The 20,216-nt window shown below is 49.0% G+C and overlaps 1 protein-coding gene across 2 annotated transcripts in view; it reads right to left on the bottom strand.

The window, feature by feature from the left end:
• The window catches only part of GNB5 (G protein subunit beta 5), a 50,704-nt gene that overhangs the window by 22,370 nt on the left and 8,118 nt on the right, over positions 1-20,216 (bottom strand). Inside the window, exons 3-5 of one of the 2 annotated variants that reach the window (XM_066341864.1) lie at positions 18,485-18,596; positions 4,961-5,097; positions 1,821-1,862 (exon numbers count right to left, since the gene is read on the bottom strand). In XM_066341864.1, coding sequence (XP_066197961.1) covers positions 1,821-1,862; positions 4,961-5,097; positions 18,485-18,596 — 291 coding nt within the window. Of the gene's footprint in view, positions 1-1,820; positions 1,863-4,960; positions 5,098-18,484; positions 18,730-20,216 lie in introns of those variants that run through there. The other variant, XM_066341865.1, reaches the window with a different exon arrangement.

Raw genomic sequence — 20,216 nt, 5'->3', positions numbered from 1 at the left:
GCATTAAGAACTAGGCCTAACAGTCCCTGGCTTCTGGATGGTGGTGAAGTCACCCCCATCCTCCTGCGTGCAGATGAGCAAACAACAAAGCCATGATTCAATAACTTGGCTCTAACACTAACAAGATGTGCTGCCCCCCGCAAACCAGCTACCTGGTACTAACTCAGTCCTATTCTTCATCTGTGAAGCCAGGAAACAGGGCCATATCTGTACAGTACATTCAAGTACTGGTCTTTCCTGTGTCAATATTTTTTTTTTTTGCGGAGAAAATATGGGCCTCAAAACAGTCAGCAAGATTTTGTTGTCATTCACAGTGCCTCAGCCTTTCAGAGGACAGAACAACCTACTGCCCTCCAGTGAGGTGTGGTGGCCGCTCTCTCAGCCCAGAGCACCCAGACCCCTTTCCTTACAAGCAATGGCTATATTCCCTGCCAGGGCCACAACTCCATGCTCCCCAGAAATCAGCCAGTGTGTGCTCTATGCCGTGCTAAGGTGTAAACAAGCAGCAACAAAAGCCCACACACTGAAGAGTGCTGGGGGAGGCAGAGCCTTCCATGGAGGGAGGTGAGTCCAGTAAAGCCCTCTGCGAACTGTTCGATTCATTTTCCTTATTCCCCAGGGGCCTGGCCATCAGGGACTTGCTCTCTAATACGGTTCTCGGGCCTCACTTGATCAGGTCACGTGACAGCTGCCTACCATGACATTTACTAAATGTATTCAATAATGCAGAATATGGCTCAACCAGGCGGTGGTGCAACCGACAGAGCATCAACCTGAGATGCTAAGGACCCAAGTTCAAAACCCTGAGGTAGCCAGCTTGAGTGCAGGCTCATCCAGCTTGAGTGTGGGCTCAGCTTGAGTGCAGGATCGCTGGCTTGCATGTGGGATCACAGACATGACACCAAGGTTGTTAGCTTGTGCCCAAAGTCACTGGCTCAAGCAAGGGGTCCCTGGCTCAGCTGGAACCCCTCAGTCAAGGTGCATATGACAAAACAATCAATAAACAACTAGGGTGCTGCATCTGTAAGTTGATGCTTCTCATCTCTCTTCCTTCCTATCTATCCCTATCTGTTCCTCTTTATCACTTTTTCTATCTTTAAAAAATAAATGCAGAATATGGACACTCTCAACTTATGACAAATACAGGTATCCTTTTTAATATAGTGAAAAGGCTTTCTTCCAAGTAAGGACTGGAATCCATATTTAATACACAATACTCGTTATTGTAAATGCCAACAGGATGTAGGCATGCAAGTACACCTAACACACAGATTTAAGCCTTTCTCCTTAGCAGAGTCTCAATTTAGGTCGAATTTGAGCTGCGCATGCTCAGCCCACAGCTGCCAGGGGCTCAGGCTCCACTGCGTCCCTGGGCAGTGCCGGACAACCCACTGCAGCCTGGCTGCCCGCCCATTTGCTCACGTCCACAGTGCTCTGGAGTCTGGTCAAAGACGGGGTGGGGTGGGGTGGGGTGCAGAGAAAGCTGGGGACTTGGGTATGTCTATCATCACTCAGAAGAAGAAATGCAGTTGTCTATGTGAATGTGACCAGTGTCCCAGGCCACGCCGTTCCTGTCTCAGTGTTAGGACGTCTTGGAGCAGCTCTGCATGCCCTTCTGCGGGCGAGGGGTTTCAGCTTGAGAGGAATGACCGCTCCAGTGGGCGCTGGGCTGTCCCGACACAGGTGGGTGACTGTGGGGTTTTTGTCCCCAGCCAGGCTCCCCGAGAGGCAGGGAATGAGGACAGGCTGGGGTGCTGGACCCGAGCACCTTACGCTAGGCTGGGGTTCTGAGGTGCCTCGGTGCGCTGGGGACACCTTACCTTGTTAGTTGTGAAGGAATCCCAAACGATCACCTTCCCATCCTGGAGGGAAAAGGGTAGACAGTTCAGGAGTTGTCAACAAGTCCACTTTCGCTGTAACCACGGCTACAGCCCACACTGGGGGTGTGGGGAGTGACTACGATCCGTCTGTTTGTAATACAAACGCCCCAGGGATAAATCTGGGAGCGTTGGTCCCTGCAACACAGTTACCGTGCAGACGTGGTGTGTGGGGTCTCGGGGAGACAGGGGCAGAGGGTGGCTGCGCTGCCCTCCTCAGCACACGGGTCCCCCAGGGAATCTGCAGACTCTGTAGCAGGCTTGATTTCTTTAATCACTCAAGCCATATGGAGCCAAATCTGGTGAATGAGGTGATGGGGGTGGGAGGGGTAATGCCCCGAGCAAGGTCTGATGACCTAAAGTGACACAACTGCTTGCTTTGCATGATCAGGCAGAAGATTTCTATATTCCTGCTGAGTGTGGCTGAGGCGCCCTTGAAGCAAGGACAAAGTCGAGAGTTTGGGGCCTTTCAAGACTCCAAAGTACATTGGATGTTCTGGTGTGATTCTCTGGCTACTCTCCCAAACACGATGTGTGGGGCAGGTTAGGTAACAGTGCAGAGAGCAGAGCAGGGGCTCCCAGTCTGTGTCTGAGGGTCCTCCGTGCCTGGAGCCCCCGCGTGCTGGGCAGGGGTGCCGACCCAGTGCATGGCCCACGTCAGCATTCATTTCGGTGGCTTCCTCCACACCACCTGCCTGCCTGTCCTCACTGCCCACCCACTGAGTGTTCTGGGGAGGAAACGGCACGGAGAGGCTAAAATCAGTGTGATAAAACTCAACGTGGTCCCTTCCGTGAGCAGTCTGTACACCAGGGGCCTACGTACCGAGAGATGGTGCCTCCACCCCAACCCTAACCCACACAGTCAGGCTGACTAATCTGCCTTTTAAGGGAGAAGGGCTGCTCTGAGTCGCTCCCAGTCTGTTCCAGAGCCTGCCTGCTGCCCCCAGCTTCCTCCCGCGCGCCACCCCACTCTCTGCAGCAGGGAGGGGTAGATGGGGCTTGTCAACCTCCTCCCTCCCTCTCCAATCAGGGGGTGCATGAGTGACAGAAAGCCCAACATATATTACACTTTTAAGGATAGAAAAGTCTAGAAGGCTACGTGGCAACATACACATCTCAATAACCACTTTGTAAAAATAAGTTGGTTGTGAAAAACCAACATCTAGAACAGCGGTTCTCAACCTGTGGGTCACGACCCCTGTGTTTTGGTCGTTTGACCCCCGCCGGGGTTGCGACCCACAGGTTGAGAACCGCTGATCTAGAAGAAATGCTCTGAAATGAAAATGGTTGTGATGGGGTGGTGGGGATGAAAACCTTTTATGTGTTCTCTTTTCCAGTGTTTAATGTGGTAAAACACAAAAGTGATCAACTTTTTGTGAACATAAGAAAAGCAAGTGCAATGTGACATACTCGATTTGTAGCTAATACAGGAAATTAGTAACACCTGTCCTATCAAACGCAACACTGACATAGATATTAGCACTTGTGGATTATTGAGAATATGTACAGTTTTTGTATTTAAAAGGGTTATAAAAATGTCCAAATTGTCCTATGAAAAAGCTGGGATGAAGGCTGGGGTGAAAGGTAGTCCAAACTGGCAATAAAAATATGTAACTTCAGTTTATAGTTTCATGTTCAATGCATGTAACATCAAAATAAACATCCAATACTAAGCAGTGGTTACCAGGCTCCAACAGAGTGCCAGGCACCCCAGTCTCCTGACACTCACACCTGTGTGTGGGCCCCTCCCTCATGTAACAGGGCTGGTCTGATGTACACAGAATACAGAGTAAGTGAAGGGATTTCACTTCTGAGGCCAGCTCACGGAAGACCTGGCCACAGAAGCACGGCTCCCGCCTCCATCGCCCTCTCTTGGATCACTGCTCTGGGAGAGGCCAGCCACCAAGTCCTGAGCAGCCCTATGGAAAGGTCTACCTGGTGTGGAACTAAGCCCTCCAGCCAACAGCCATGTGAGCCGTCTTAGAAGTGAGTCTCTGCCTTAGTCCAGCTGGCAGATGACTGTGGCCCTGACCAGCACCTTGCCTGCAATTTCATGAGAGACGCTGAGACAGAACCTGCCAGCTAAGCTGCTTGGGATTACTGACTCTCAGAAACTGCAGAAGAGAATAAATATTTGTTGTTTTCAGGTGCTAAATTTTGGGATAATTTGTCATGTAGCAATAGGTAACTAACATAAGCTTTTAAATAAACTATGCAACTATACAAAATGCATGAAAAATTAGACTTCACAAAATCTATATATATCTTAAAATTGTTCTTTAAGGCATAAAAATTGCTAGACTCTTAAACTGAAAGAAGCCATGGTGGCCTTTCAACCACTTATGCCCTCAATTTGGGGAAAAAAAACCAGTGTTTTAAAATTGGCTTTACTTACAAATAAGACCATAAAATATGCTCAGGAGGAAATAATTTTAAATGGGCCCTGGCCAGTTGGCTCAGTGGTAGAGCACTGGCCTGGCATGTGGAAGTCCCAGGTTCGATTCCTGGTCAGGGCACATAGGAGAAGCGCCCTGCTTCTCCACCACTCCTCTCGTTTTCTCTCTCTCTCTCTCTCTCTCTCTCTCTCTCTCTCTCTCCCCCCCTCCCTCCCTCCCTCCCGCAGCCATGGCTTGATTGGTTCAAGTGCACTGGCCCTGGGCACTGAGGATGGCTCATGGAGCCTCTGCCTCAGGTGCTAAAAATAGCTTGGTTGTGAGCATGGCCCCAGCTGGGCAGAGTATGGGTACCAGACAGGGGTTGTTGGTGGATCCTGGTCAGGGCACAAGTCAGAGTCTGTCTCTCTGTCTCCTCTACTTTCACTTGGAAAAGAAGAAAAAAAAAGAAGAAAGAATTCTAAATGGTTTGTCAAACAGAATTTACAGTGTTGCAGTATTACAAATTCAAAATCTCCCCAAATCAGTGAAGTTCTGCAGTATAAAGGAATTCTTAGCCCTGTTAAATTCCTGTCCTTTGGAGACTAAGCAGTGTCCTAGGGATCAGAAAGGCTTTTTTGAAAAGGACAGCTCTTGTACACTGCCCTGTAAAATCAGAACCCTGCTCTCTGTCAGAGACAGGTAACGTACCTGTGATGAGCTCACGATCCTCCTCTTATCTTTGCACCAGTCCATGCAGAGAACTTTGTTCCCATGGCCTTTCAAGGTCCTCCTGGTCTTCATGACGAACTGCCCCAGGGCTTCCACCCGCTCCGCCACCTGGTGCACTGGAAGGACAGGCCACAGTCAACACTAGTACCAAGGACCAGGCCTGAGCCATACGCCGGCACAGGGGAGACACTGGGCTTTCTCTGCAGCCACAGCTCAGGTCTCCTCGGTCCCCCACATGCTTGCAATGCTCTCTTGGTGTGTGGAAGTCCCGGGTTCGATTCCCAGTCGATTCCTTGGTAGAGGGCAGAGACAACACTGTCATTCTCTGTGTTTTTCAAAGCACTGCCATAGATGCACATCGAGGGACCAATGACAAGATGACCTTATGTTTGCAGAGCACTGTACAGAATGCTCCGGTCGAAGGGCCACAGCTCTGCAAGGTGGGCAGGGTGGCAGCGGAGTGAGACTGCTATTTCCATTTCACAGGAGGGAAGACTGAGGCTCACAGGGGTTATCTGGCTAATACAAGTTCATATAACCAACTAGGAGGAAGCTGGGGCTTCTGGTTCTTTTATCCACCACTTTCTAGTCACAAGGAAAAGTGACTTTACAAAAACTACCCTGGCAGGTGCCACAGTGTGCACCCATCCTGCTCCAGGGCCAGTACCGTGACTCCTAACCGACCCCCCTGTGCCTAGCACGGGCCTGGGGCAGAGCTGGTGATCCCTTCACAAGCTGCAGGAAAGGATGAATGAGCAAACCACCGAACAGTGCACCTGTGGGTTTACTGAAAACTTACCGCGTAAGTGGCAGAGAGCAATGCAATGTTTTAAAGTCTGAACACATGCTATCCAGAAGGTACCCACATCAGGATAAGCTCCAAAAACCAGTCTTTCAGGGGCTGGGGCCACAGCCTCTTTCCTGAGGGGCTTATTCAAAGGCTCTCAGTGCTGAGTCTCGGAGGAAGACAAGTTCCCGTGAAGCAGCTGAAAGGGTTGCAGAGACTGTCTTGTGCAGGCCCTGACCACGCAGGTGAGGAGACGCAGGTGAGGGCTCATGCGAGCACCAGGCCTCTCTGGCAGAGGCTGTCTCTCGGTGGGCTGCTCTTCAACCAGCAGCTGCTGAGGCTTGCTGGGAAGTCGGGGCTGAGACAGGCAGATCCTGTGGTCTCAGCCCTGGGTCAACAGCACCCCTCTAGGGGACACCTTCCTTCCTGCTTCCCTCCCTCTCTTTTCACTAAACACCTCAGTGTATATTTCCCACCAACAACTCTTACATAACCACAGTACAATCACCACAGCCAGAAAATTAACACTGAAACAATAATACTATGTCTAATCTATAGAGCTGATAGAGATACTCTCTATCGTCCCACTAATTGATATTGTTACAGCAAAAGAAACCCCGAGACCCTGTGCTGCATTCAGTTTTCATGTTTCTCTAGTCTCCAGATATTTCGTTCCCCAATTTGGGCTTATCTGAAGCTTCCTTCAGATTAGGTTTGGGTCACACGTGTCTGCAGGAACACAGCAGGCTGACGCTAACTTCCTGTCAGTGTGAGCCAGCAGGAGGCACCTGCTGTGATCACTTGGTTAAGGTGGCATCTGCCAGGCGTCTCTACTGCAGTTACCACTTCGCCTTTTGCAATGAAAAAGTATTTTGTGGAGATGTACTCAGACTATATAAACATCCTCTTACTCCTCAAACTTGAACACCCTGGTTTTAACATCCACTGATTCTTGCCTGAGCTTGTTATTTAGGATACTTGGTAAGTGGTGATTTTTCTAATTCCATCATTCCTTCTGCATTTTTAATTGGTTTTCTAATATAAAGAGGAACTTTCCCTCCTCCCCAATGTATTTATTTATTTATTTATTTATATTTTTATTATTATTTTTTTTTACAGAGACAGAGAGAGGGACAGACAGGAAGGGAGAGAAATGAGAAACTTCAATTCCTTGTTGCGGCACCTTAGTTGTTCATTGATTGCTTTCTCATATGTGCCTTGACCGGGGGTGGGGTGGGCTACAGCAGACCAAGTGACCTCTTGCTCAAGCCAGTGACCTTGGGCTCAAGCTGGTGAGTCTTGCTCAAACCAGATGAGCCCACGCTCAAGCCAGCGACCTCAGGTTTTGAATCTGAGTCCTCCACGTCCCAGTCCGACGCTCTATCCACTGCGCCACCGCCTGGTCAGGCCCCAACTTACTGATTCACTCATTTATACTAGTATGGCCTCATGGATTCTTACCTTACTGGAGATGTTATAAGCCTTTTACTATTGTTGTTTACATTGCTGCTCACACAGTCCCCGATTTGCTCAGGGAGCCGCCTCAGGCAGGCTCAGGAGACCTAGCATGTCCCATCCTCCTCTAAGCACCTGTCACGGTAGGCTTTCCCTGCCCCAGCCCTGGAATAAGCCACATCTCCAAAGTCTTCGTTTTGGCTGCCCCATTTCCTTGTAATGAAGAAGCAAGTGTGAACAGGTCAAAAGCCTTTGTGACATCCTAAACTGCCAAAAAGTACGTGATGAACAATAAAGTGCTCCAGGAACCTACAAGGATCACGTCATAGCTTCTGCTAAAACAGCGCGTTCTTTACTGCCTGACCTGTGGTGGTGCAGTGGATAAAGCGTCGACCTGGAAATGCTGAGGTCGCCGGTTCGAAACCCTGGGCTTGCCTGGTCAAGGCACATATGGGAGTTGATGCTTCCAGCTCCTCCCCCCTGTCTCTCTCTCCTCTCTAAAATGAATAAATAAATAAAAAAATAGCACACTGGTCTCTTACAGACACGTTCTGAACAAAAACATACTGGATGGAGTTGAAAAACAGACAGAAATTTTCTGAATTCTTATAGGCCTTGTATACAAATCTATACCAGCTCAGAGCTGTGAGTATATTCCACTTTGAAACATCACACTGAGATTATTGCTGCTCCCCCCAATTCAGCATTAGGACAGCCACAGCTAGTTAACGTTCCTCTTACAAAAAAAAAAAAGAGAAAAAAGGATGACTCACCAGCCAAAATAGGCTCCCCTTACATAATGAGAATTTTTAACATATCTCAACTACTAATTATTTTTCTCACTGCATTTCCCTTCCCACATCTGGTTCGCTTCTAATTCACTCCCTCCTGTTTCTACCTGCCAAATCTCACATCTGTTGAATTAAAGAGTTAAAACAAATTTAATACTAAAATATTTTTTAAAAACAACTGGAAATGAGTTACATTCTGTAAATAATTTGTGGGAACTCGCCCAGAGCTGATGGTGCTTTCTCCTTTGCCTTCTCATGGACCACCCACCGCTCCAGGACTTCCCTTCTGTTCTTTTTTTAAAGAAATCACACAACCAGCTGATTTCTATAATAAGAACTTACTTGCATATAATGATAACCAGTTAAGAAACCCCACTAGAAGGTAAGTGGCAAAAGGATGAGGGCATGTCTTGCTCTATCTCCTTAGAGCAGGACTAGCACGGAGCAGTCAGGGATCCCGGGAACCTGGAACCGGCTCTGCTCTGCTAGGCTGCCAGGGCTCAGAGCCCGGCTGGGCCGGGCCGGCTACGCCAGCTGTGCAGCCCCCAGCAAGCTACTTAACTTCCTCCTGCCTCCCTTCCTTCCCTTCCCTGGGGGGTTTGTTGGGACCACTATTTGAACCTGGCACAAAGGGAACACTTAATGAGTGTTAGCTATTATTCCCCAACTTGGCACACAGCAGGTGCCAGGTAACTACTGAAAGAATAAATGAAATGCTCAGTAAGTATTAAATTTTAATCAACTGTAGTAATCCTAAACAGCAGGATTTGGTGGACAAGCATAATTTTTTTTTTTGTATTTTTCTGAAGCTTGAAACAGGGAGAGACAGTCAGACAGACTCCCGCATGCGCCTGACCGGGATCCACCCGACACGCCCACCAGGGCACGACGCTCTGCCCACCAGGGGGCGATGCTCTGCCCCGACCAGAGCCACTCTAGCGCCTGGGGCAGAGGCCAAGGAGCCATCCCCAGTGCCCGGGCCATCCTTGCTCCAATGGAGCCTCTGCTGCGGGAGGGGAAGAGAGAGACAGAGAGGAAGGAGAGGGGGAGGGGTGGAGAAGCAAATGGGGGCTTCTCCTGTGTGCCCTGGCCGGGAATCGAACCCGGGACCTCTGCACGCCAGGCCGACGCTCTACCACTGAGCCAACCGGCCAGGGCCTAGACAAGCATAATTTTTAAGCACTTTTCTTTCTTTCTTTTTTTTTTTTTGTATTTTTCTGAAGTTGGAAACGGGGAGGCAGTCAGACAGACTCCCGCATGCGCCAGACCGGGATCCACCCAGCATGCCCACCAGGGGGCGATGCTCTGTTGCATCCAGAGCCATTCTAGCACCTGAGGCAGAGGCCATAGAGCCATCCACAGCGCCTGGGCCAACTTTGCTCCAATGGAGCCTTGGCTGTGGAAGGGGAAGAGAGAGACAGAGAGGAAGGAGAGGGGGAGGGGTGGAGAAGTAGATGGGCGCCTCTCCTGTGTGCCCTGGCTGGGAATCGAACCCAGGACTCCTGCACGCCAGGCCAACGCTCTACCGCTGAGACAACCAGCCAGGGCCAGCACCTTTCTTTTTTGTACCTCTCCCTACCTCCAGTCTATTCCTCTCTGCTTCAGCTGCCCAGGAATTCCTCCACTGATCAGGGCAAACTGCTTGCACGGCAGTGGGCGGCCCACCTGTTTCCTGATCCAAGCAGGCAGAACCTAGGGTGGAGCTGGGGGCCCTGCACCTCCACACGCTCCCTCGGTGAGTCATGCCCACTGAAGGTGGAGGTGGAGGCCGCTCTGAGAAGGAGCAGAAAGGCAGCTTCTTGGACAAGGGGGAAGGGCCAGGGAAGAGGAGGATTCCAGTCTGTGGTTGAGGAGGCAGCTGTGGCCATCAGAGGAGACGTCTCAGAAGCCTGGTTCTGAGGGCTGCACAGGAGACGGCGGGAAAGGGAAGCAGAAGCTAGCTTCTTAGTATCTATTTTGTTTGTCCAGTCACCTGGAAGAGAATGACCTAATCCATGGGGGTGTTCTGAGGTTTAAGGGGGAAAGCAAACTACGTGCCAGGCTAGGAATCAGAAATACAGAGCTGGGGGGCTAAGGGCTGGGTCCTAGAAGAAACAGCATAACGGAGGAGAGAAAGCTTCTGAAACGGAAGGACCATGAAAACTAGAGATTGTGTTTAGAAAAGGAGAAAAGGGGAGAATGAAAAGAGGTTATGGGCAGGGAGAGTGTTTTTCTTGATTTCTTTTAATATAATTATAGAAGCACATGCTCATTGAAAATAACCAGAAAATAGGAACATATGATCCCTTATAATTCTGCTTAGTCCGACCATTCATAACGTTCAATGTATATCACTGCAGACCTTTTCTGTGTGTGTGCACATGTATGTAAGCAGATGACATTACATGTATAATTTTGGAGGCCTGGTTTTTTGTTTTTTTTTCACCTGATGTCTTTCCACGTGAAATGTAATTACCTGTCACTTTAAGTGACTGCACAACATTCCACTGCATGGATGTACCCCACCCCCAGCTCCCTCCTGCTGGACACTGCGTTCCAGGTCTGCCGTGCTGCCCGCCTCACTGCGTTAGTCCTGAGATAAATTCCAGCCGTGGCTTGGCTGAGTCAAAGGGAAAGCGCGTTTCTAAAGGCTTTCCATGCATGTTACCATTATCCACCATGAACTGCATGTCTCCTGGGTGACAGGTGAAGGGCTGAAGATTTACACCAGCCTGAGGCCACACACAGGCTTCACCCCTATTTCTGTGAAAAAGAAAACAGGTTCAGACAGGCTAAGGACCCGACGCGCACACACTGGACCCTCAAGGACAGATAAACACCTTCCACAGAAGGATGAGCTTGGGGCAGGACACTGGAAGTCTTTAGACAATCAAGGATTAGGTGAGGCAGTGACAGTGGCTTCTTAGTTCAGGAGACACCCCAACCGTGGACTCCCCATATTCCTTGATGGGTCAGTTAGGAGTCAAGAAACCTGCACTGCTCCTGACCGGCCACCACCTGACTGGGAGAGTGATGGAAGTTACAGCCGGAAGAGACCGACGCGACTCAACAAGCAGTGCTCAGCACTGTCCCGGGCGGGGCTCCAGGAGTGCAGGGCTGGCCAAGGGCGCAGCAGCGACTTTCAGATTTGAGTTGTAGAAGCCTCCCCCCCCCACCCCCCTGCCCTCTTCTGCTTTCTCTCTCTCTCACACACAAAGTCTTACTAGAAGCCCACTGCACAAAACAGAGCAGAGCAGAGCTGGTGACCGGTCGGGGGAGGACAGGGGAGGACGCTGGGCTCAGAGTCACATCTATCTGTCCAGCATGCCTCATGCCCACTGTCCCCCAGGGTCCAAACAAGTGTGAGGAGCAGTGAGCTGCCCCAGCCCTGTCACTTCTCAGAGAAGGAAAATGAAGCCTGAGGGGAGGGCATGACTTGTAAGTTAGTGGTAAACAAACGTCTCCTCCGAGCCTGTGCCCTGCTCTGTAAGACAGGGTGTGAAGAGTTCATCTCGAAGGGGCCTTAGAAATCACCTAGACCTCGAGTTTCAGGCAAAGATTACTTCTTCACCAAGATGTGGCTTCCTCTCAACTTTTCAGGGAATAGTTTTGCTATTTATTTTATAATCTAAAACCTAAAGTAAATCTGAGTTTAAAGTAAATGGTATAATATGAAGGTCAATACATAAGATTTCAAACCATGTCAATTCATAAAGTGAAAATATACACAAGGGTCCTTCTCGTCATTCCCAAAAGGCCATGAAAATAACGGCCTAAGCATGGACAAGCTCTAAAATCTCCCTGAAAATAAGCATTGTGAGGTTCATTATACATACCAAAGAGAAGATCAAAGACAAGTGAGCTGTCATAAACAGGAAAATAGAACCATTTAAAAAATTATCTTGACTCAATCACTTTCTAAATTCTCTACCAATACACAGTCTTTTGATAGCCGCCATCTGGTAAATCAAAAGATTCAAGGAAGGAACATTATCCAAAGTTAATTTTCAAAACTCATTCCGATTCTACCCCGAGGTAGAATGGTAGAGGTAGACGAGCCCTCCAACACCTGGATGGAAGGAAAACATCTACAATCTCATTACCTCATCGCTTCTGCCACAGGTTTTTTGCATTTCTTTAAAACCACGCATTAGCCACACCCAGAAAAATCCTACCCTGAATTCCCTAGTGAAAAGCTGGAAGGGTTAAGCTTTGGTACAGCATGTAAGATGGGATACCAGGTAGAATACCATCTAACAGTTTTTAAATGCTGACATCAAAAAGGAGTGTATGTAATACCAGGAGCTCTTAAATCCATTGTGTTAAATTAAAACTAGGCTCCAACTCTATACCTAGCACAGTCCTAATTATGTGCATAAATATCTACACAAATATAAAAGCAAAAGCTATGAAATACATCAAAATATAAGCAGTGGCTACCTCTGGGTGGTGCGGTTATGGATGGGTTCTGTATTTCTAAATCTGCTAGAGAGCACAGCTTTACTATGATGTATTCTAGAGACATTTTCATGGGCTAGTTCAGGCGCATTATGAATGCAGAGCAAAAGGAAGGGAGAGGAAGTGAAAGGCAGGTTTGCTTTCTGCTCCCTCGGCTGCAGGCAGCACTTGGAGGAGGATTACTCTGCAAGGAAACTCACTTCCATGAGCCTCAGTACACACAGCGTATTTCCTCAGGACATGGAAAAAAGTGAATCAACACATCTGCTTCAGACTAACCCAGAATTTTAGTTTTCCTAGATTTCTCCTTACACTATAAAATTAGAATCGTCCAAGGCTCCAGCCATGAAGCTTGCAAAAACAAACAAACAAATAAATAAATGGAGCCACTTGAAAATGGAGCTGGGGCTGCCAGCCCAGAGGAACCGCCTTGCACATCTTATGCCTCAAACCTCTGAATGTAAAAACAGGGCAAAAGAACCTTTGGGCTCGGCCTAAAGCAACACTGTGCTCCAAAGAACTGTTTGCAAAGATAATGAGAAAGCAGTTACTATGACTACTGGACTGATGACTACCAGACTGAAAATGAAAAACACTGTCTAGAATTGACATCACTGTGCTATATGCATATTATTTGCACCAATGAGAATGTGTTCCTTCTATTGATGTAATTGTTCCCCTTACTGTTGTCATAAACACCCACTGCCTTTATCTTCTAATTAAGACATTAAATATTTGGGCTTCTGCCTGAATCAGTGCTTCCCAAATAGTTATTCTTATTGATCTCAAATAAATGTTTGTTGCTTCTCACTTTGAAAGGCCTTTTTATTTTTAGGTTAACAAGCTTTTGAGAATAAAACCTTTCACAAGGTTATGTTTAGAACAGACAGAATAGTAAGTAATATCTGCTGATTAATCCTATGATTTTCCAAATTTCCTCTGGACTTGGACTTATAGAACTTACATAAATCTTATTTGAGTTGCTTCCTAGATAATATGGTATTAGACTTTTTCCCAAAGGAACTGGGAAGCTGTGTAAAGCTACCAGATAGCCCCATCAGGCTGCCATCCATGCTAAATAAAACAAACCCAGCGCTCGTCCTGCTGTTTACTTCTAGCCTGTCTTTGAGACCATTCCTCATTTTAATTAATTAATTTATTTATTTATTTAGGTGAGAGGAAGGGAGATAGACAGACTCCAGCATGCACCCTAACTGGGATCCATCTGGTAACCCCTTCTGGGGCCAATGCCCGAGTACCAAGCTATTTTTAGTGCCTGGGGCTGATGCTCTTCAATAGAGCCATCCTCAGCAGCACCTGGGCTGATGCTCAAACCAATCAAGCCACTGGCTGTGGGAGGAGAAGGAGGAGACAAGGGGGAGGGGGAGGGAGAGAGAAGCAGATGGTTGCTTCTCCTGTGTGCCCTGACCAGAAATCAAACCCAGGATGTCCATATGCCAGGCCAACACTCCATCCCCTTAGCCACTGGCTAGGGCCTGCAAGTTTAATTTCAAGTTAAGGACTCTTTATAGATGAACACTCTCCTTTTGTTCTTGACCTTGACTCCCATTCTAGTACAGGTAGTCCCTGGGTTACAAACGAGATAGATTCTATAGGTTTGTTCTTAAGTTGAATTTGTATGTAAGTTGGAACAGGGATATTGACCTATTAAATGCAACTCAGACAGATGTTTGTCTTAACACAGTATTTATTTTTACCTTTCTGTGCGTATAAATACTTAAACGTTTTCAAACCTATCTTATTCATAATCCAGGGACTGCCTATACTCATTTTTTATTAAAAAAGCAGTAAATTCTCAGATGGGTTAAACTGAAAAGTACCTCTACTTCCTCACTCCTCTGGGCCCCTCGTGAGATAAGTTTCTTGTGTACCCTGCCACAAACTTAATGCACTTGAAAGCATTCCTTGATTAAGCTGAAGAAATCCTCTTATACATACAGTTCTGCATCTTGCTTCCCCCCCCCAATACTGATACCTTTTCATACACACACACACTAATTTACTTTTTTTCCTTATGAATGTAAATCTCAACTTTCTGAGAGATGGCCTGGCACAGTGAGGAGGAAAAATTGTACTAGGAACCTAAACCCTGGTGCCTACCCTCCATGCTCCCTTAGAGTAGCTGCATAACCTTAGGGAAATCCCCTAACCCTTCCCTGGACTCCGGCCTCATCCATAAAGAAAGGGATGGGGTTGTTGGCAGAAGAAAACATTTTTCCATGAAGAGAAAAAGACTGAAGCATGTGATCCCTCTAGTGTTTTGATCCCTCTAATTTTTAGTGCTGTGTGAAAGGCCTTCCAAAGGTGTCCACATCCTAATCCCTGGACCCTGTGAATATGTGACCTTATACGGCAAAAGAGACTTTGTAGCCATGACTAAGTTAAAGACCTTCCGATGGAAAGGTTATCTTGGATTATACAAGTGGGCCCAATGTAATCACAGGACCCTTATAAGAGGGGGGATCAGAGTTAAAGAAGGAGATGATGATGACAGAAACGAGGGTGGAGTGATGTGGGGCCACAAGCCAAGGAATGCAGATGGCCTCTAGAAGCTGGAATAGGTAAGGGATGGATTGTCCCCTAGAGCCTGCAGGAGGAATGCAGCCCTGCTGGGTCATTCCAGACTTCTGACCTGCAGAACTGCAACAGAATAAATTTATGTAGCTGTAAGCCACTATGTTTGTGGAAATGTGTACAAGGTAATAGGAAACTAATACAGCCATAACCTCATGATTCTAAAATGCCTTAGCCTCAAGCAAGGAAGCACTTACAAATGATAGAAGGCAAAGCAGAAGGGATAAGGAGAAACATCCAGGCAGGCAGCTCTGGAGGAATGACAGGAAAGGCAGGGACAGGGCATGGGCCTCAGGCTCTGGAGTTCTAAGTATGCTGGCTTCCCCTCAGACCACCCACATAAGCCACTTCCTGTATGCAATGTTGTCTGAGGGTCTGACTTGGGGATGAGGCGCAACAAAATGTATGCTGTCTGAGAGTCAAAGAGATGAGAGTCTGGAATTGGGAAAGGTTCACTTTTCCTTCAAGTTTATTTTCTACAATTTTGTTGTGTTGGCTTTTTAAAAATTAATTTTTCCATTGATTTTAGAGAGAGGGAGGGGGAGGGAGAGAGGATTGTCCCCTAGAGAGAGTAGGAGGGAGGGAGGGAGGGAGGGAGGGAGGGAGGGATGAGGAGGGAGAGTGGAAGGGAGAAAGAAGCAACAACTCAGTGTTTCCCTTAGTCCTTCCATTCAGTTGTGCACTCACTCATTGCTTCTCCTGTGTGTCCTGACCAGGGGTCGAACCCATAACCTCTGGCATGCCAGGTCAACACTTATCTACTGAACCACCTGGCTGAGGCCTGTGTTGACTTTCTTAAGCCAAGAATTTAGGCAAGTCATTACTAAGAGAAGGCTGACCGACTGTCCCCGCCTGCCCAGTACTGAGAGGTTCCCCGCGATGCAGGACTCTCCATTTTACAACAGAAGAGTCCCAGGCAAACTGGAATGACTTGGTCACTTTAAATTTACGGCCTAAAGAGGTTTCCCCAACTAGGCTAAGGGTCATAGGACCATCTAACAACTATGTAAAAACGTACAGAAAGGGCTGAGAGAGTGGGAGAGAAAAGAGCCCCCACAGACCTGGATCAGGGAGAACTCTGTGGGAGAGACTGTGGTCAGAGGAGACAGAGCTGTTCTGCTTGCCAACAAGATCCCAGGGGGCTGCAATGAGTGAGGGCCCAGCATGTCAAGAGGGTCACCCTGTGAACCCTGAAGACACCAGGTAGGGGCAGGGAGTAGGGTCAAAAGGAAGGCTCAAGCCACGTGCCAAAGTCCATAGGAAATGAGAAAGCCTGGCTGGGAGGTCAGGAGACAGTGGCATGGGGGGAGGAGAATAGGCCCGGAAGTTGAATGACAGGAGCCTCAGAGGAGCCAGGGTTTTATATAGGAGTGGAGCAGTGGCCGGAAGCTACAGTGGGCATAAAGGGGAACATGACCACGTGACTTCTGGTCTTTTCAACTAAAAAATGCTGACTTATAGACAGGTGAGGAGAGATCCTTCCAGTGTGCCAAATTTGGCCATACCTCTGAGGGCATTGCATCTTTAGCAGGACAGGGGCTCCCTGTTGAAAAGCTGAGTCTTGACTATCTCCCTGCCGTAAGGCAGTTTACAAATTCAAAGAAAAATCTGAAAAATACCACATTGGGCAGCCTGCACTATTGAGTAAGAGAGTTTCTAGAAACCCCCTTTCTACAAGTCCTTTTACCACTTTGTGCCTCAGTTTCTTCATCTGTAAAATGGGGTAAATCAGACCTACCTCAGATAACACCTGGCTCACAGCAACATAGTTATCATCTGCAGAGTGTGGGAACTTGCAGAAGGGAACGGGGGATACTCTCTCCTATGCTTCCCCATATCATGCCTTGCTTCTCCCCTGACAACAGAAACCCAGCTCTGAGGATGGCAATACGCCCAGTTCAGTTCTGCCTTTCCCAGCCTCCCTTGTAGTAGCCAGCCATGTGACCTAATTCTGACCAATGAAATGCAAGCAAAAATCTGTTGGGAAGAAAAGAAAACTTAGGGAAAAACTTTTGCTTTCCTAATAAAAAGGAGAAAGAGAGGCTGGTAACCACATTCCCTCCTCTTCCTGTCCTGGATACAGGGGTGATGTTTGGAGCTGTGGCAGTGATATTACAGTCAGGAGGTAAATGCCAGCGCTCCCAGGGTGGCGAAGACAGGAGTGCGGATCCCTGACGGCACACTGGGCAGCTGGACCAAAGCTGGTGACTGCCTACCTTTCTTCTTGCTATGTAAGAAAAACAAGTCCCAATTTGCTTAACTACTTTATTGGAGCTTTATAGTTCACTGTAGCAGGATACGTTTCTAAATGATACAGGGGCTGAGTGTGACTCCGATTTAAAGGAGGCCCCTGCAAAAGCACAGCACACTCTAGATTCAGGTCACCGACTTCTATCAAGAAATTTTTCAAAAAAGAAAAATTTTAGGTGCTAAAGGATCTAGTATGGATCCCATCTCTCTTTTCCAAATGGAATTTAAAGGGGACGGTACCAAATAGGAATGGCAGGAGTACAATGTACAGCTGTGCCTGAGGGCTCCAAGGGGAGGTACTGCTCAGCAAAGAGGGGCTCCCACCCTCTGAGTTGAAAAGCAAGCAGATAAAGCCACTTCCCCAAGCTTGGCCCCGAGCCCAAGCTCTGCCAAGGAGGAACCATATGACACAGTAAAGGGAAGCTGATCCAGCCAAGTCATTTCACCTGGCTATTTAATTGCTCACTCAAACAAACAAACAAACAGAGCCGGTTCTAAATTATGATAGTGGTCAATAATGTAAGTTTAAGATTGCTATTGCTCTTTTATGCCAATCATACCACATCCATCCAAAGCTTTAAAAACAGCCTCAAATAAACTAAATGGTTGGATTTGGTAAACTCCTCTACTTTCCTTCCCTCATCCTGCTCTCCACCCCCAAGTAGATGGGGCAGATTTGAAAAATGAGCTTTTAAATCAGTCTGGTTCGGGGTAAAAGCAAAATTGAGAAAAGATACAAAAGTGATGCAGAAAGCCAAATAATTAAAAACCAAAACAGATTATCCTAGGCCTCGCCCCCTGAGCTCGCCGCGCTAGCCCCCACTCGCTCGGCCTGGGAAAGGCAGGAAGGCCATCAGCTTGCATCTCCCAGGCAGTTGACGGTGGTAACTGGTCCCACGCTCCTCGTCGGGAGGCCAGCGCCCAGGGGCTGCCACCAGCAAGCGCCCGGCCCAGAGGCGGGCGGGGCTCCGCAAGGTGCCGGAGCCTCCAAGGGCGGCCCAGCTCGCGCAGCACATCCTCCATCCTCGTGCCGGGGGTTCGCGGCCACTCTCTGCGCCTCTGCCGCTGTGGGGACAGGGGCCCGCATCCCGCCCCGGGCGCAGGCCGCCCGCACCCTGCCCCTCGGAGCCGGGTCCCGTTTCCTCCGCCCGCCTCCCCGCGAGCAGCCCCCGCCGGGCCCGCACTCACGCTCCACGTCGTGCAGCTTGGCCCGCTCCTCCTCCAGTTTGCCCTTGAGGCTTTCGGCCTCGCTCTTCAGCGACGCCAGCGTCTCGTTCTCGTGCAGCCCGTCCGTGGCCATCTTCGTGCGGGGACGCGGCGGGGAGCGAAGCGGAAAGTCGGGGCGCCGGTGAGCTGCCGGAGGAGGCCCGAGCGGCCGCGGGCGCAGCGCCGGCCGCCGTCTCCCGCGCACGGCCCCGCCCCCCGGCGCTGACGCCGGCGACTGGGCGACTGCCGGCGGGGCTGCGGCGGCTGACCTCCCCCCGGCCCGCCGGGCCGCCGGCCCCGTGCCCGCCCCCCGGCGCTGACGCCGGCGACTGGGCGACTGCCGGCGGGGCTGCGGCGGCTGACCTCCCCCCGGCCCGCCGGGCCCCCGGCCCCGCGCCCTGTGCCCGCCCCCCGGCGCTGACGCCGGCGACTGGGCGACTGCCGGCGGGGCTGCGGCGGCTGACCTCCCCCCGGCCCGCCGGGCCGCCGGCCCCGCGCCCCGTGCCCCGCACCTGCGGCGCGCGCCCTGGCGCAGTGCCGGAGGCAGGCCGGTTAGCGCTGCTGCGCACGCTGCCCGGGAGAAGCGGGGAGTGTGGTGCCCATTTCGCCGGTGGGGAAACTTGAGACTCGGGATGATACGTGACTTGGCCAAGCGGGGATTTCAAGAACGCACATTTAGTGACTTTATGGCATTCAAGCAACTCCTCTTTTCAGTCCCCTACAGGGCCAGGCACTGTTCCAAGTGCTTTACATTAATGACTGAACAGTCACTCTGAATGGTACTATCATCATTCCCATTTTACAAATGAGAAAACTGAGGCACAGAAAGGTTAAATGATTGCTCGGTTCATACTCCCAGAAAGAGGCAAAGGCAAGATTTGGACCCAGGCAGTCTGGCTCCTTTGAGTTACATGCCTCAGGACTTCGGTGTGGAGGACCCAACCCACGGCTCTTCCTCTTTCCCTCTTCACTGCCTTGCCTGTGTGTTTGTGTACAGACTGGAAGGCAGATCCAAATGACAAATTCTAAGAGAAACATCGCCAAGCAGAATCTGGGTGCCAACCCCATCCTCTTTGTACCCACTCCCTTCCTGAGGAATCCAGCTTGACTTCCTATCTTGAATCCTCTCTAAGAAAAGTTGGAAGTTATTTATGTTGATATTATTATTAATATTACTATCTTAGGTGCTCAGTTAATGTTAATTAAATGGATGTATAAAACTATATACTATATAAAACATAATTAAAATATTGTACATATATAAATATATAAATGTTTTAGATACATTCTATTATTTATAGATCTGTTTCAGAGTTTGTAGAGCAAAAGGTTAAGAGCATAGGCTCTATCTAGATCAGACTACCTGGGGGACAAATCCTGGCAGTGCTGTGTGGCCTTGGGTGATTTACTGAATTTCTCTGTGTCTCAGGCTCCTCATCTGTAATTGGGAATGATACCTTCCCCATAGGGTCCTTGTCTGGAATGACCATGTAGAGCATTCAGAGCCATGTGTGGCACACAGTATGTGCTTGTTGATATTACTAAGGCCGCCTGATACTCTTGAGCAATTCACATGAAGTAATTTAAATGAGGAGACACTAGGTCATGGGACACTTCTCACAAGGGGCATCTCAGGTCTGGGCAAAGCAGCATCCTCTCATCCTCCTCTTAGGCCGACCCCTCCTGGACCGCGGCGGGACATGTGAGGTTGCCC

Source organism: Saccopteryx leptura, chromosome 6, assembly GCF_036850995.1.
Source record: "Saccopteryx leptura isolate mSacLep1 chromosome 6, mSacLep1_pri_phased_curated, whole genome shotgun sequence".
Lineage (NCBI taxonomy): Eukaryota > Metazoa > Chordata > Mammalia > Chiroptera > Emballonuridae > Saccopteryx > Saccopteryx leptura.
This window is presented reverse-complemented; position numbering and strand designations above follow the sequence as displayed.